The sequence below is a fragment of the Gymnogyps californianus genome, chromosome Z (genome assembly GCF_018139145.2).
Source record: "Gymnogyps californianus isolate 813 chromosome Z, ASM1813914v2, whole genome shotgun sequence".
NCBI classification, from domain to species: Eukaryota; Metazoa; Chordata; class Aves; order Accipitriformes; family Cathartidae; genus Gymnogyps; species Gymnogyps californianus.
Genome location: NC_059500.1, coordinates 67504113 through 67523087, shown reverse-complemented (window position 1 = coordinate 67523087; position 18975 = coordinate 67504113). Strand labels below are relative to the sequence as shown.

The following is an 18975-nucleotide window of genomic DNA, read 5'->3' as shown; positions in this document are numbered from 1 at the left end:
ACTAAGCTAAGTCTCGTTGAAGCCTAGTAAGTCTTCAAGAAGTCTTGAGAGAAAATATCAGACATTGTGATTTCCAGAATAAGTTCCTCAGTGTCCTAAACTGCCTAAACCAACCAGACATAGTTATGATTTCTGTGAAGATCAGCCATTCTTTCCATAATAACAAATATGAAAATATAATAAAATAAAAATATTTACACACACAATTAATAAAACCACTATTTAGCAGATTAAGTAGCAGTTACATTGAATATACTTTCTCTCTTAGGAATTCAGTGAGATGTCTTCTTGTGAGGTGCCACTAGTCTTGTTTCTTTTTCATTGGACTGATTCTGAAGAGTATTTGCAATGACAAGGACACAGTCAGGGGAGAAATGAATGGAGTTTTCAGCTTCCAGCCACAAGCTGGACATCAGGGTAGTCGATGCAATTCAAACAGGTCTGTGTTACCCCCAGCCGTATCACTTGTACAATTTTCACATAGCTTAAACTAAAAGATGGTAGTCAAAGAAAATATCACAGATGAGCTTTTTGATACTGGTTTTCTAGACAGCAGCAGCTAACAAGAAGCACTAGTTATAAAGAAAAAAGTCATGTATGGGCATGAGGTTTCTTGCCCCTTCTCTTGCCAGGTTTTCTTTTTTTCCCCTCCTCTCCTCTTCCCTAGGTTTAGCATGTATAATGATTAATATAGTATTACATTTTTTGAGTATATCTAGCACTGGAACATAGAGCTAGAGGTGCATTGCTGCTCCAAAAAGCTTACTGTCAAAAGATCAAAAAAGGAGAACTAAAGGAAAATGAGACTCCTCAAACACGTATAATAATCCTGAAATTCAAGCTTTAAATATCTCAAGCTATACCTCTTTCATGACTTAGCAAAAAGTTATAGTTTTTTATTGGCGGGGAATTATTTTGCACTGCTCAGATGACAATCCACTACTGTGCTAAATTTTCTAATTCTAAATGAGATAATCACTACTTCTAAAGAGCATCATGATATTCTTCACATCAGAGAAAAACTTTTAGAGAAAGTGGAAGGAAATCCATAGGATCATGGTTATGACTCATGTGGGACTATAAGTTTCAAAACTGTTTAAATGAGAGGAGAAACAAAATTCTGTACTCAGATACTAACTAACATAGAACTAAAAATTTTAAGTTTAGATGCTTCCTTTTGCATTTCAGTCCTGAATTCATAAACCAAATATTTAACTGACCATCTTTCTTTCATTGTCTGTTCAAAAACATCAGAAAGAAACTGATTCACTAGATGAAGTATCTTAAAATAGCTGAGAGGTCAAATAAAAAGATGTTCACGTATCTCTGTAACAAGTAATGCCCAACATTTATGCTAGTGTACTGTCACAACAATTTTCAATTCTTAGCTATAACTAGGTTGTTCAAGATAGACACATGTTGTTTTAAAATTACAATGTAGCTGAAGAGTTCATGTCTTCAGCTGGTTTTCAGACCATGTTCACTTTACACAACGGATCCGTACACATCTAAAAAGGGGGAGGGAGAGTTTCCCAAAGGCAAAATCCAAAGTTGTTAAACTTACTTTCTCACCCTAAAGAGCACTAGTAATTGGCTGAAGCAGACAGCATGGGAATTGCTGTGTCACAAGGACAGCATCCAGTATAACTGCTGTCAAATGCTACCATTTCTAAACACCCTGCTAAGGTAAAAAAAAAAAAAAAAAGCTTCTATCTCAGCTATAAACTTACTTAACCGTTAAACAAGAGTTGACAAAAACTAGTGAGTCAATCAATTATGTTAACAAACAGAACAATAGTATATGTAAAAATCTTGGTGTTGATTAATTTTATTTTCACTAGCTTCCATGGGAATAACAATGGGAAGGTTAAATGAAAAGGAAGAAAGCACGTAAAATTCTACTGGAATTTGTTTTATAATTATTTTAAAAATAAGCTATCTCTTCATGGATTTACTTTGATTAAAAAGTTACAGTGTTGATATTAATTCTATTCACGCAAAGTATTTTGACACTTTCATTTCCAGTGCCTGGCAGTTACTATGCCAATTAAGAGCCCCAATAAACAGACTGATTTTTTTTAAACTATTTTTAGAAGATCAATAAACATACATATTTGTGATATGCAAACATTAACAGAAATACAAATAAAAATCCACATAGGGCTAAGGTGTGTATTAAGTTACCAAAATTGTCACATAATAAAAAGGACAAAGAGAAAAACACATTTATGGTATAGGTTGGTTTTGCCATGGGCAAAATAAATAACTTACGGGAAAAAGTGTTCGTATGATTGATGCTGAAGGAAAACCAGTGTTTCACTTAGTTCATCAGAAAGTCTCTGTGAGAAAAATGTAAGTTACTTGTTTGGGTTCAATATCTTAAAACTTCTTGGTGATCAAAACAATGTAGCAGTTCTGGAACTTACCCGTTGCTTGTTGAAATTACATTTCAGTTGCATTTTTTTTTTTTCCATTTCCTTGTTAAAACATATCTGACATTAAATTTCTCCAGCTGGAAAACAATTCTCATGTGGGATGCCCAGTCATTTTTGAGACAGATGAGGACATAATTCATGTCTTTGGTTGAGGGAAGAATTGATCATCCTGAAGAGAACTACTACACCTTTTTCAATAATGTGCTTTGGAAATCCCACAAGAAGGTACTCTTAAAAATAGATTCATTTTAGATTACGCACAGCAATATTTGCTCTCCAGGTTCAGGTTTTGGCCATAAATCTTACGTGCCACTATCTTAAAAGTATGAACAGAAACATCAACTCAGCAGTGAAACTTACAGTTTTTAGTGGAGATAAAAGATTGTTTGTCATGAAGCTTTGAATATTGCCAGTCACTTAAGGTAAACTGAGCATATGATGCATGGAGCATTAATCAGGAGGGATAAAAATTGTAGATAGGACCATTTTCTTTCATTTTTATTCAGAGGTACAGAGATGCTGTTAGGAACCTTCACACTTGGAGACATATTCACATAAATATGTACATGGACATTTGTTTGAATTACCATTATTTTCTCTGTTTGGTTTTTTTTTTTTTTTTTTTTTTAACAGTCACATCTTTCCTCTCTTCTACAGGCAGCCCAATTGTACAAGGCCCATGGCTCTGGCAAAGATTACAGCAGTTACATTATAATTAGCCATTTAGCTGCTTTCAGTTTTTTACAGATGGTTTCTCTCATGCATACACAGGGAGAACATACACATGCTATACAGGGCTCTACTGTCACAGCTCCTCACCTAGGAGCCCCCACTTGGATGCAAAGCAGGATCTCCAATGTTGCATACCATTTTGTCACACAAAACCAAAATTGAAATGACACCGAATACACTGCATGGTAGCAGTTCCTGCCAGAGCAAAAACAACTTGCAACATTTCCTGGAAAGAAAGGCAGTGCAACTACAAGGCACCCTACCAAGGTAAGCAGACGTGTAGTTAAGCTTGTTGCTATTGGTTCTGAAAGCAGAGAGGCTGGAAAAAAAGAGCTGTTTTAAGAAGATAGTAAGAAACAAAGAGGAAAACACTATGAGCCTAGACACATGGAAAGGCTATGGCAAAGCACATGTCTGAGTTAAGAAAGATTAAAATGGTGAGCAATAGAGCATGTTCCCAGTGCAGTATGGTGAGGAGAGCCTAACAGTTCAATTGCAGCTTTCATTTCTGCTTGGAAGCAAGGAGCACAGCTCTGACAATCTCTGAATTAAGTTATTTTCCTGTTCTTTTCAGGTCACAACTATATTTAAATCATACATTACATGTGGGATAATGTCATGGTTATTTGGAATAAACTCCGTGAGATTCAGGTTAGAAATAACTAATTAAATATAACTTGCAGCTGGAAAAGCCATTTCTACACTGCTATCTCAGTTCCTCAGCCCTCTCTAAGTAGGTTTATACAGTTGCATCTTACTCCCCAAGTGGTTAATTCAGACCATTTTATCCTTATAAAGCAGAACCTTGTTCCTAATTAACTATTAAACGACTATTCCATTGTCCTCAATGGGAGCCATAATAACAGAAACCTACTTAAACAAGTAGTGTCCCAGGTATTTTATTGTATGAGAAGGTAGTCAAATTTGATCGAAATCAGAACATGATCCTCAACCCACTGACATGCGGTGAATTCTGTATTATTTCAGTGCTGATCTTATTTGATAAAATGCCCAGATGAGCTAAGGAACATGACAGACTCAGAGAATAAATAAAGGCAACAGTGCACAGATGGTCTACCCAGCACAGCCCAGCACAAGTTCTCCAGATATCTCCCTTTTCTACCTCTCAGACCTTTCTGAGATGACTGAGGCAATGCTGTCCCACAAAATCCCACAAAATTCACCAGCACACTGTTCTCCACATAAGAAAATGAGAGAATACAGTGATGGGGTTTGGTTTTTTTAATTTAAAAAGCTGTTCACAGCAATTTGCAACTTTCTCCTTAAAGTAGAACATAGAATTATATCAACTTGAAATCTTAACAAATTATCTTTCCACCCTTCAATACATGATCAGTTAATTTAAAAATCAGATGCCCCTTGTAGCCAAATGTTAGGAAAAGGTTAGAATTGTTCATACCCAGCTTCTACTCGTACACTTCTGATTTATTTTTCTTGTATAACGTGTTCCTCAGCTTTCAATTAGTAATGATGCCCTGTAAGCACATCTTGTTGCTCTCTTAAATAAATAAATAAATAAATACTGTATTAGAGATTATTACACTGGATTAAAAGTCTCCCATTTCAACTGATAACTGGGCATATGTTACCATGTAGACTAGCAACCCAGCTTCAAATTTGTCTTCTAACAAATTTATTTTAAAAGTCTACTTAAGACAGTATAAAATGGCCTTAATGTATCCCTAACAATCTCTAAAAGATGACTTGCCCTAGCAGCTACATAAAGAGAATACCAAGACAAGTTAAAATCTGTGCACAAATCTAAGGTATTTATTCAACTGACTTCTTTACATGCAAAGATCTATTGGTATTATGCAAACAAACACAGAGGGGAAGGATCTTACAAGGCATTAGTGACAAGCTGAGAATATCTTTTAGTTAAATTACTGTTGCTGAGTAATTCAGAAGTGTAAACAATCATTCTGAACTGGTCACTATTAATACAAAGCTGAAAATGCAGAGATACCTGAATGGATTGTGTTTAGCCTGCAAAGAACAAACCCTAAAATTGTCATTCTTATTAAAATACATTGGAAAAAACTGAAAAATCCAATTCACAGGTTCCCCTTCTGTCTCATCACTGCAGGAACCAAAGGCAGCTTGTAAAATGTGCGCTCACCGCAGGAAGGACTCTGCAGTATTGCAGCGTCTGAATGGTGAACCACAATCCAGACCCGGGGCTGCCCAAACAGCTCTTTGGCCATCATTGGCTTCTCTGACGGCTCTTCAGCTCCAGGGAGGGAGCAGGACGACACGGTGAGCAGCCAGCAACTCTGTCTCACAAGAGGATTGAACATCCCCGACCTCCCCCCTTGCCTGACATGGTGTGTATCCATCAGGCCATCACCCTGTGAAAGCTAAGCGGGCTTTCTGCTTCTGTTAAAAGCTTAGGATGGAAGAACAAGAGGCTTTTTTCCAAATCTGCAGCTAGGAGTAACGTGTGCAAGCTCTAACAAGTGCAAAACAAGGACTTATCTCCAGAATGGCTTAAAAAATAATGAAGAACAAATTAGACTTTAAAAAATTCTTCTAAAAAAACTGTGTTACACTTCAGTGTCAAAGACAGGCTGATGCAGTTCTGATCATTTTCAAAACTGATTGACTGGCATTATCTAGAAATGCTACTGCAGGGGTGAACCCAACTTCTTGGGTCTACAGCCAAGACTCTCAGCAACAGGACCATTACCATAGAAGCCAGACAAAACTCTCATAAAGAAGAAAACATTATCTTACAACATTTGAGTTCAGGGAAATTTATCTCAGGCTATGTTCTACATGGTTTATCTCCCAGGGAAAACATCATCGCCACACAATTACTCTCTTGGCACAGGCACACAAGAAAGGCAGCTCAGTTTGCAAAGTCTTAAAAAGGGAGTAAAAAGATGAAGCAAGAAACTTTACACTCTTAACAGTTCCTATTTACTCTGTAGGGGGATGGATTATTCTTTCCATGAAAGTGATTATGCGTAGACCGTAAAGTAGGAAATTAAAAAACAGAATATTCTATGTCTTGCTTGCATTTCAGTAATCGCCTGCTCTACGAATGTGCTGTTCCTTTTTGGCAGTTAGTATTCTATTATTAGGAGACCATGGATCATAATGCCTTCTAATTGTCTCTATTGGTTATGTGTATTTTCCTACTGTTGTTCAAAATTTAAAAGAGTGAAAAATAAAAACTTGAGAGCATGCTCCATCATCTATGTCAGTGACATTTCACGGATGTATGCTTTAGCTGCAATGATACATACTTTTCTCAAATAAATAATTTTCATCTAAATAAATGAAAAACCACTGGCACAACTGAGCACAATTTACCCATCTCATGTTAAAATATGGATAGTTCCATGTAAACAAAAAGGTTTACATGAAATGAAATCCATTATAATTTCCCATTTGGAACACTACCAATTTATTAAAGATTGTATTAGGTGCTCTGTTTAGCAAAACACAGACAATAGGCTTGTAAGTTACATGACAGAGAAGAAAAATTTAACAGCACTGAGGCTTACATATCTATATATTATGAGACTGATTTTTGCTGTTATGAAGATGTTTTGATTCACATGTTCTTTCATATTGTATAATGCTTTATTTTGGAATTTAGGTATTATTTATGTATCATACCTATCATTTAAGTTCTACCCATATAAGCAAATTATATTTAGTAAACTATAACTACACTATCAAGACATAATATCGACAGCCTCAACAGTATCAAAGAAACTGCCTGTACCCTCTCTAATTTTAAGTGGAGAAAGAAAACGGCTAGTAGTCCGGGTTCTGGCTCTATAGGATCACAGTCTGCAGATAAAATACCTTGCTCTCAACTGCTGTCATAGAGACAGACTATCCGTTAGCCAACATCCCAATTGTATTAGGGAGGAATACCAGCACTGTGAGTCCTACCCAGTAACAAACTGACAGCCAGCACAACTCCCAGGCACAAAGGGAACGCATTCCCTCTGGGGAACTAGGCTGGGCAACCCTCTGCTCTGATGAAGCTACAGAGCTCACCTTCTACCGTAGCTATGTTGAGCAAGGAGCACTCTTAGATTTTGTAATTCAAACTGCAATAAAACATCGTGGGGTTTTTTCCCTCTAGATTACGCAAGAGGTGGAGCTGGTCAGCACATGTCAAGAACACATGACAACAGCTTCGTCTGGTAGGGAAGACTGCAGAACAAGGAGGAAGCCGCAAGCAAATCTTGCAGGTGCCTGAGATATAGCCCAGCACAAAATGGAAGTCAGCTGTGTAAGACGTACATACACAAGCAAGTATCTGCACACTAAACAACAACATGAATAATTCATCATGGTTTGCGTATTTACTTAGTCCTGCTAGGGAACACTTCTTAGGAAAAAAACCCCAAAAAGTGCCAAACAGCTTGGGCTTTTGATATTTCTCATCGATCCACACAACCTGACCCCAACCATAGACTTTATGTGGGAGGACACAAATTCACTAATTGATACATAAGAGGCATTTTCCAAGCACGACTTTCTAAAAGTTGTGAACAAGAACGCAAAACTTGCTTTTCTGTTTCCTTCCTGTAGAAATTGGCAGGAAATAGGGATTTTCTCCTATTTCCATCTTCTTAATGGTAGGAAGGGAGAAGACATCAATACAGAGGCTTTGTTGCAGAATTCAGACTTAGTGCCAGTAAGAGAAGGTGGACTCTACTACATCTTCGTTCCCCCAGAGTTATTTAACAACTTTCCTCCCCTCACACCCTATGAGCTACACAATTCATTTTTGGTTGAGGTATTTGTAATAGGCAATAAAAAAGTGTGTCCTACTTTAAGCTAATTTACTTCAAAATTGCCACTCAACCTGTACTGGTAAGCTTGTTTGTAGTACTTCACTAATTGACACAACTTTATAGGGCCTAGAAAATGTATTTTAAATTATCTCCTTGGAGGACAGGAATTAAAACTGAATGAGAAGAAAGAAAAAAGTATTATGTCACCTCCCATTTCCGTAAGACCATTAATTGAAAAAGTTAAACTGTATAACACCATCATTGACAGGAAAACCCCATGTCTTGTTGACACAGTCCTGTTAAAATAAAATTAATAATCCAATCAGTAAAGAGATGTGTTTTCATCCAGCACTACCAAGTACCCACCTAACTCATCATCTCTCCCTTCCCACACAATTCCCCAGTCAGTGATCAAAAGGAGAGACAAAAAACCTTGACTTCTCACCTGGCTGTAGGGGAAAGAAAAAGTGGTTTGATTTTCTACAGGGGACAAAAGTCATCTGTACACCTACCCCAGAAACAGCAGGCTACTGATGTAAAAGTTGTCTTCTGTTGTCTGGATAACACAAGTGTTCTTTTACAACATTTTTATTTAGGCAACAATAATGACTCAACATCGTGTACGCATAATAGGTGTTTTTGTGCTCGTTGGCAACAAGCAGAAGCACAAGGAGAGAACACCTAGTGGGGATCTGTGATAATTAGGGTCGGTAGCGCGGAAGCAACAGATGAAATTGTTAATGCTGGACCTGATCTGGCAAAGCTCTTACACACTTACTTAATTTTTAAGCACTTTAGTAAGACTTAGCATTCAAGCAAGCTTGTATTTATGAGCTTTTCTGGATCAGCATTACTGTGATTATTAGAAATAAAACAGTAAAATGTAGAATAAGACATGTCTGTGTGACATGCTCAGAAATATGTTTCATTAAACACCTGAGCTTTAGAAACAGCTAGAACGGATATCAACACTTATGTAGGTTCATGAACCTTGAAAATGTTTGGCAAATTGAAAACCAGATTTCAGTACAAGTCAAACCAAAATAAGACATGGTTGCAATTTACAATTATCACATATTTTACTAAATGATTTTTTGCAAAACATAACCTTTGTTGCACATCTTGCAATAAGCATTCAGTCACTTTAAAATTGGTTCTAATTCTACATAATCAGACATCTCAGAATGAGAAAGACTTAGGGTACAGTTTTAGAAGTACCACTTCTATTTACTGATACATCCACTAGGTCTTGTCCTGTGATTAGAATAGCTGTAAGCAAAGGTATTAAAGTCTGTTTTTTAAGCAGCTTTTGGAAAATACTGTTATTTGAAAGAATCAGTAAATTTATATCATAGACAAATATAAAGCAAAGTGGCATATCATTTGACATGTAACAATATACTTATTCCTGATTTTTTGTATCTTTTAAGTATTCAGTTATCTATGAGCATATTTAACTAAGAATAACTTACTAGTTGCGTGCAAACCTATGTAAAACATTTGGGGGTCAGCAGCTTAGGCAGTCTCATAAAATAAGTTAAAGTAAATAAGAATTAGGTCCAGTACATGCTGTTCGGTATTTTTAGGAACCTATGCTAAAAAAAAAAAAAAATCCAAAACAAACCCACTGTCAGAAATTACTGCAAAAGTATAATTTCTGCAATCATCAATTTAAATAACATTTCTTTTCTTGCATGTTATAGTATATAATTTTGTTTAAGCAAGCATATGATCTCTTTGTCAACATCTGAGTTGTAAAGGACTGGACTATTAGATATTGTAGCTAAAAAGCAGTTTTAGGACAGTGTGAATTTGCAAATTCAGTAGATTAATTCCTGCCAACATATCTCCTGTCCCTTTGTTAAAGTGTTTCTTCCCATTTCCACTGAGTCATTCATTTGGATAAGCTATTAACATCAGATTGATACGAATAAATCAATCAGATTTCACATATATTGCACCACAGGCTATAGCTCTGTTCCCTCATAACAGTTAAGGACAAAGCTTCTGCAATGCATACATTATTTACCTCAATATTACTCTATGTAGCTGTTAGCAGCTTGATCTTGATTTAATTGATTTAAATGATGTGGAAATAAATAAAAGGAACCGTGTTTCACCAGTATCATACAACATTCTTTTAAATTTTTGCCTACTCATCTTAAAGTTCAGGATCCTGACCAACTGAAGTCCATGTATGTGATACTAAAAAAGGAAAAGCTGAAACAATTTTCAACAATTTTCTGTTGCAGGACGTATAAATACCTCAATGGGATAACAGCCTTATTCTACAGCCTGGTTTGTTCATCAGTCAGTTTTCCATGAAGTATCCTATTGGCAGGTTATGAAGAACGAGTTTGCTGGCTGTCCTCTCAATATTTTTGACATAATGCTCATTATTCTGGATCCAAATACATAGTCTTTCAGATTTATCTGCACCACATTTAAAACCAACATGTCAGCCCACATGCAAAAACTATTAAAACCTTTTAACCACACACAAACAGGCTCCAGTTCTGTGTCATAAAAAATAGTTAACAGTTGCTCCCTGCTATGCATGTGCAAACATGCACAATACAGAAAAGATTAGTATCAGCAGCAAAGGTCTCACTGACTACCTCTATGGGATCATCCAACTACTGTTTCCTAATTCAGCAAAGCTTATCCCCACCCAATTTTTTCGTTTTAAAACTTTACAATGCTGTAAAACACAATTTCTTCAAAGTGGTAATGGATCCCCATGCAGAACACTTTCACAAGCTACATCCAAAGTAATAATCAACTACTGTGATAACAAAAGCCAAATATGAAAATCCATGACCACCTTCATTTCTGATATCTGTAAAATGCTAAACAAAAAACCCTCCTTTTTTTTCTTGCACACATTTTGTTTTGGGATTTATCAGAACCTGATTCAGTCTACATATTTATCACTGTTCCCGCATGTTCTCACAGTCATCAGAAATCTTTTTTAAAAGCAGCCAACAAGCTTCTTGCTGCTTTATTGCAGGCTCAAAAAAACTTCAGACCCTTGTTCACCTTCCTGAGAACATCCAGGGAGCACTATAATCTGTTATCAAACACAAAAAGATGGAGTCCACTTATTTTTCAATACTTGTCAAAGTATCATAGAAGAAATATTTCACAAGTTTTACTAGTGGAATCAAAGGTGAAGTTGCAATCAAGCAGCCATTAGCTAAAGATTAAATGGACCAAACACCAGCTATTGCTGGTTTGGACCACATCCTCTGGTCACGTCTAGTCCCACTTAGTGGCCGATTCAACTATTTTTGATTTAGAATACCTGATTTATCTTTGACAACAGACGGAAAGGGAAAAAAAAAAAGGTATTAATTTCTCTGCTTAGTAGGGCTTTATAGTGGCAAGCTATTAACTCAAGCTGCCAGAAAATAATGTCATTGAACGCATTTCAGAAGGTTGTCTCTCTGTAAAGCACAGAGGAGACAAAAGCACAGCTTTATGGTAGAATTGCAAAATATGCTTAATCATTTGCCTTAGTTAAATTGAGTACAAAACTGCAGTGCTCTATTTCTGTGTCAAAAACATAGTTACACTGCATTACAGGGAGGTAAAAAGAGGTGGAATTTACAAAATACAGTAATAAAAAACAATGACCTATTTCAGGAGCTTTTTGAGAAACAACTATAAATTTATTAGACTTTTGATACTTAGTATCATCCAGCATCATGCCATTTTTAAATATAATCTAACTTTATTTGTGAGATGGCTTTGCATTTAGGTTTCTGTTAAACCAGAAAGTGAATATAATACTGGAGATAACCAGCAGAAAAAGGACGAGAAATGGTACCAAATCATACTTCAATATTCATTTAATCAAATAAATCCTTATCAAAGTAGGTAAATAAATTTATGCAAATCTATTTCAATAGTGCTTCCATGAAAATGCTTTACAAAATAATTCTCATTACACTTGCTGCAAGAAAGGTTTAAAAAACAGCAGTTATTTTTCCCATGTTTTTTGCACTTCCTTTTAAAATATATTATGATATTTAGAACTACAGAAATGGGGACAGGCAAGAAATGAAATGACTGAATCATGGTGGTATGTGCCAAAGCATTAAACACTTCCTAGCCATGAGCATGCCAAATTAGGGAATGCCGTAATTTCCTGGAAATGCCACCATGCCAAATTGGCAGGCAGCATAAGCTCATGTCTGGAAATAGTGGAGTTGACAGTTTAGAAGGCAATGACTCAAAATTTGAACTACTCATTTTTTATAAAAAAGGTCAGAATTTGATATATTCAGCCTACATACAGCCTTCAAACAATGAGCATTCTAGGAAATCTACTCAATTATAAACGGTTTCAATTTCTCCTGAAATAGAAAAATATGAACACGTATTTTACATTCTCTGTGATTACAAGAGTATTAACTTCATAAGTTAATAATGACTAAGTGCTAGTCACCAAACTCAAATGCACATTTAGGTGGTTGCTAAAATTTCTACTATTCTCAATAGGAGCCCATCCATGCTTATTGTGCTGACAGTCCCAAACATATTCATGGTTACTCTGTGCTTTTTTTTCCAAAAAGGCTTTTCTACTAGCACCTGTAATTACACTAATTGGTGAGTAAAAACGCTTTATTCCATTCTGGTTCTTGTGTAGCTCTTCAGAGACACCTGACTAGTTTTCTGTAGGAATAAGATCTTAGCGAATGATGCATAAATCTTACCTCTTCCCACTGGTGTATGTATCTAATCAGTCTTGAAAGGCGTAATAAACGTAACAGGCTGAGGATTTTTGTAAATCTCACAATACGAAGTGCTCTTGCTGTCTTGTAAACCTCTGAATCCATTCCTTTTTCTACAATCAGAAAGATATAATCCACTGGTATTGATGAGATGAAGTCAACCACAAACCAGCTTTTTAAGTAATTCATCTTAATGATTTTAGGGTCCAGTATTATTTCAGAGCTGTCTTCATTTACAGTGCCAGTTCTAAAATTCATGATCAAGTCCAATAGAAAAACAGTGTCTGATGCCACATTGAAAATAATCCATGGTGTTGTTGTTTGTTCTGTGAAGAATGTGATTCCAACTGGTATAATGACAAGGTTTCCAACCATCATTATGAGCATGATTAAGTCCCAGTAAAATCTAAAAAAAAAAAGGAAGAAACAGAATGGTTGATGTAATGTGATAAAACATGCTTAGAAAAATGGTCTCTATCATGCCGCCAACTTCACCTCAAGATGCTTAAACATTTTGTTAATGCTAAGAAAACTCTCATTGTTTTAACTCATTCAATATATTCACAGTCAGTAGAGAAGACAAATTAATACATTTCAGTATGTGCCTTCCTTCTCAATAACATGCATCTAGGATAAAGGCAGTACTATGGCTTATCACTCCATGGCATATCTGAAAGGTGTCCATGTGTGGCACTCAGTAGACTTATCCAGACTCCTGTCAAAACCTATTAGTGGGTTTATATAACTAAAATTGATGTCTGGTGCCAATCAGAAGTGCTTTAGCAATGCAATGTTTTTTTAAGGCTTCTATCCAAATGGAAACCCAAATATGTAACAGATAACATATTAAATGTAAGTACCTCTTCGCAAATGTACTCATACCATTACAGTGCTGGAATAAAATTACAGGAAGAGAAAAAAAGCACTGAAGGAAAAAATAGAAACAAAAATTAGATAACATCAAAACCTTCATTCACTTTTACAACCTGAATTGAACTTTCATGCATTTTTACAATCTCATAGTCTATCTTCTTTCAGAGCTAGCTAAGAAGTCTGGACAATAATAGCTGAAACTTAGATAGTAGAAAATGGGTACTGCATTTCACCATTTTGCTCCAGAAGTATCTAAAGGCTCCCCTCTAACGCTGCTAGAATGCTGCTAACAGTGCTTGATACAGATGGTAGAGAGCCACACTCATAACTTTAGCATATATTATAGAAATGGTGAGTAAACCCACCTGTTACATAGAATATTCATCTATCCCGATGGAAGATTTCCAGGGGATAGCAGTATATATCCAACAGTTTTTAAGAAAATTATGATAACTCCTAAATGTTAAATTGTCAAAGAAAGTTATTCTTGTTCAATAAAAGAACTGAAACTGAACTTGACAAAGCCTGAACCAAATGCATGACCTCTTGTTCTGCTTGAGAACATGATCTGTTCAACTTGGAGAGGCACAGAAACCAGTCAACAACCGTTCCCCATGGACTCATTAGACTTTCTAGAGGACTGGAGGCAGCAATGGCTCCACAACTGTCTCCCTGCTCTGGCCCTCTGTCACAGTGGGGCCCCGCGTGGTGGACATGTGATGGACATGCCACCAGCACATCACTCCAGCACTGACTTCAGGCCACTGCCATCATACTAGCACCAGCCTCCTGGCATGCAACAAACACCCTGATCTTCGTAAAGGTTCATGGCAATCAACAATAATAATAGTTTAACTGGCCAAAAAACATTTCAGAACCACAAGTTTAGTTTTTGCTAGACTTGCACAGAGCATTACGTTACATTTCGGAGATTGCTTCTTGTATTCACCAAATGATCCAGGTTTATAAACTCCCTTTGTTTCATGTTTATCTATGAAAATACTTCTGAGATTACAAATTGCTGATCTGAGAATATAAATAATTAACTGTAACTAAAACATACTAAAGGAAGAATAGCATAGGATTGCGAGTGGCATGCAAATTCCCAGTTTTAAAATTCTTTATTCCAAGATAAACCTACGGAGATCAGGCTTGACTATCATTTGAGAGAGTAGAAGGCAAAGTACCTTTAACTGGTACTCAGAAATTGCATGAAACAGACTTTACAAGTAATTCCCTGTGTACCACAATGTGATTTATGTCTTACATATTTTCAATCTTACAATAAATGTGAATACTAAGTGCTATAAATATTCAGTTTTATCCAGGCTGTATGTATTTTTGCTTAGCATCTGATGGTATTCACCATATCTGTACCATATCTGGCAAAAACTTCCTGATTTCTCTTATCTTTTTAAATTCATGTAATAGGCTTCTTGCTGTGCTAGATTCCTTTTCAATAATCTAGAATTACCATACAGAAGGAACCACCAAATTCATATATCACTGCTACTATGATCTACAGGCACAATTACCACAAACACTTTTACAATGCTATCGACCAAAATATTTCACAAAACTGTGTTCTGAGAGAATAAATGTCTCCAAGGAATCCTGAAAATGAGTGGAAAACAACTAGGAAATAGTCAGAAGAGGCATACTTGTATCTGTGGCTCACTCCTAAGCAAAGCATCGCTTGATTTCAGATTGACCTTTACATTTCACCAGCACAGGCAGCAGTTATGCAACAAAGGCTAACCAAAGCCGCACAACAACCAGCCACCCAGCCAACATAAAATGTAATACAGAACCAGGTGTTTTCATCCTACAGTAATCCGGAGTTTAAAGGATCATTATGTACTGTGATTATGCAAAACACACTGGAGTTCCTGATGTTGAATGTCAGCAAAAGTGATAGTGTTAGGGCTTCAGTAATAAAACAAGATTGAATGCTAAGGACTATGAGATTGTACCATTTTGTATTTTGATTTTAGCCCATAATATAGTATAAGCTGATTAGTTAGTAAGAAAAACTCTTATTATACTGTGATTTATTTTTCATTTAGAGGTGAATCAGACATTTTCTTTTAGGAAAATGTTTCCAAATGCCATTCTGTTGGCCATGTTATATGATATTTTTCTTTCAGGTGAGAAATCTAGATACAACTTCCTGTATTGCCCTTCTGTGACCTGTGCAGAGAAAGTAATACAATGCGTTCCTTGCCTACCAGTTCAGAACATCCTACTATTCATGTAACCAAGAGCAATCTGAAAAGCTTCACGAGACAGTGCAAGGAGCTGCTATTGAGACACAGAGGTAGCCCTTTGTTTCAAACTATTTTTAGCATTATTTATTTTTGCTACTTCCCCCTCCCCCAGTGAGGATGGTTATAAATTTAAAACTTACAATCTCAGAGTTCCAGATTTATATAAGGTATTGTAAAATGTTGACAAAAAGCAAGGAAAAGACAGGCTTATGACACAAAGTTTTCAAGAATAAGGAAGAAAAAATAAGAGCCTGGGGGTAATGAGATCTTTCAGAGCTCATAATGAGAAGCAAGAACTGACCTTAGCCCCATAGCAAACAGCTACGGAGCTTACTGCTCCTCTAAAGCTAACTCAGTACAGCTACTACTAGTTGCCGTTAACTGAAGGCATAAAGATCAGCACCGCACTGCACTGAACTATTCCTGAAACTTTAAATGCTTCTAAATGACTCAGAGGTTTAATATCGCTAGGTAAAAAAATTCTTTAAGTATTAAAAAAGTATTTTAAAAGTTTTAAGGCTTATTTTTTCTAAATTTTAAAGAATTACTTTATACATAAATAAAAAAACCCACGCTAATTATTACTTAGGTATTCTCAAATAAAACTAGTTGGATTCATAGCCCTCTTTCAGTGACCTTTTCATTCATAATTTATCTGCTATACTTTCAAAGCTTACAGTAATACCACAGTGTTTTTTACAGCTCTGGAACATGGTGCTGAAGCTTTGGTGGCTTATTTATTGCCACAGGCTATCCTGGATAGGATGAACAGTCTGTTCAAAATGAGTGTCTACCCAAGCAGCAATAAAGAACTACTTAGTATTAATTAATCAATGTTTGTACTAAGCTTAATAATGTAAGGTGCTATGAATTCTAACAGGCGTTTTATTTTCCACTTTATATATCCAACCCAGAGAAAAATGAGCCTTAAAGAAGGAAATTTCAGCTCTAAGTTAGTTCATTTGCTGCATAATTTGTTGTATATACAACTGTGTAAAAAGTAATTCAGATTTGCTTTCTTTATTATTTCCTGGTTGCTGCCCATTGACAGAGCTGTCTCAATGTCCTTGAATCAGTGTAGTTCGTTATATGATTATCCTTACAGTACACCCAGATTGACCCAGCAGAAGTTGTCAGTGGTCTCATAAACAGCAGAGTGAACAGCATCTCTAAGGCACTGAGCGCTGTGACTTGAGGCTACAGAGCAGTCGGGGCTTTGCTTAAGTTTTCTGAGTTTCCAGAAAGATAAGAAAAGTCTGATTATTTACTAAAAAAGAGCAAAACATCAGTAAAACTTCATGAAATTCAGTCACAAATACTCATCAGCCACATCATAAAGTGGAAGGTCTTTGAAAAAGACATTCAAATTGCTTGTAAAATATCTTTCAAACGAAACCTGATGCATCTGAGACATGATTTCACTCTACAAATTCAGAGAATCAAGAACTGTAAAAAATCTGCACAAGCTTTCCATGGAAAACTTGCCTCCTCTTTAGTTAAATATTTTGATTGACTAGCAGATGCTCAGTGAAATGAACACTGACTTTTTTTTATCTCACCTTCAAACACAGCTGTATCTCTTTTGTTTTCATGGGTCATCAGTTCACCTAACAAAGAAATCAATGTCCTATATAGAACAAAGCAATCTTAGTAGAAATAACTGTAATTTAAAACTTTATTACAATGTACTGTAACAAGCACTAAACTTGGTATTATCCATGTCAGAATTTGATTCTCATAGGACATGCCATCTTTCTCTTGCTGTCCAACTATATTATTCTTTTAGTGAGAGAGAGCAAAGCTAGACACACCTGAAAACATCTGCAACTTGCAGATAATTATGGGGATGTGTTGGAAAGGACAGGAGAATGAAGAAGGGAAGGTTTTCTTCAGGGGACCCAAATTCTTGTCATGATTGCACAGGTGTCTGTGCTTGAAAACTTTCTGAAAAATCATCACCATTTTTTTTCACAATCTGTAAGTGAGGATATCCCCTTCTGCCCAGCTATCCATTTTCATTCTGCCCGTCTGTCTCTCTCTCACACATACACACACCTAGAGGAAAACATGCTTCTTCTGGGAAAAAGGCATACAAATTAAATATGAAGTTCCTTCTATTTTGACAAGAAATACTGCATTCGACATCCTCCATGGAACAAATTCTGTTTAAATGGTGCAAATCTATTGTGGAGTGCTTCCGTGATTTTTGGCTCAGCAGCAATTTTTTTATTTTAAAAGTTCCAGACCTAGAATTTACTGTAACCTATCTGTGTGATCACATTAACACAAATGCATTAAAATGACTAGTGAAGTGTCACTTCTTTACATTGGCCAGTTTTGCACTAGCAAACAGGTTACTTGGGCAGTCCTTCTGTATGGATAAAACTTTCCTTATCTGAATGTACTTAATTTTGCAAAGCTTTAGGAAGAAGGTTGGGTTTAGGTTTTTGTTTTGTTTTTAAAATATAAACTATTCTCCTGAAATTGTTGATTTATATTCTTTATTCTCCTCTGTTTCCGCTCTGACAGCTTTTAGCTTATGTTAAGTAAACATAGATGAGGAATCTTGCAAGGCTGAAACAGAGTCCCTTTTGTGGCTCACCCCTTTTGATTGTAAAGCACACACTACAGTAGACTACTAACAGCATCTCCTACACTTCAAGTGCTGAGGCTGAAGGGCAGAAATATTATTAAGTAGAAGCCTGTGGCACTTTCTCAGGTGAAAATTTCATCAATATTTGCTATTCTTTTTTAATTTAAAACATATCAAGCTTAATGAACTTTCATCGTCTCAGCTAGGTAACCTGCTGAAGCAGCACAAAGGCTTTCTTTACCTGCCTGAGACTAGTCAGTCTGGGATGAGGCAGAGGCTGATGTTCTGAAAACTCAGTTTCCCTGCCCAAATTATGAGTAGTGCTGGACCTGGGAATCTTCGAACTTAATGGTTCCATTCTGATTCAGATTAAAAGCGATTAAAAAAATAAAATAATAATGAAGTTTTCAGACCACCAGAAATCTTCATTTGATTTCAGAATAATAATGATGCCCATTACTTCATGGTTAGCCATATATACTTAGAGATCCAATTTATATGCCTTGCTGTTATTTTTTAAGTACTGATGCAACTTCCTACCTGGCAGCAGAAAAGGAA

At 36.1% G+C, this 18975-nt stretch overlaps 1 protein-coding gene across 1 annotated transcript in view; it reads right to left on the bottom strand.

Annotated features, from left to right (window-relative positions):
• HCN1 (hyperpolarization activated cyclic nucleotide gated potassium channel 1) overlaps positions 1-18975 on the bottom strand; it is a 202643-nt gene that overhangs the window by 164542 nt on the left and 19126 nt on the right. The window contains exon 2 of the mRNA XM_050913365.1: positions 12667-13090. Within this exon, the coding sequence (XP_050769322.1) occupies positions 12667-13090 (424 nt within the window). The remainder of the gene's footprint in view (positions 1-12666; positions 13091-18975) is intronic.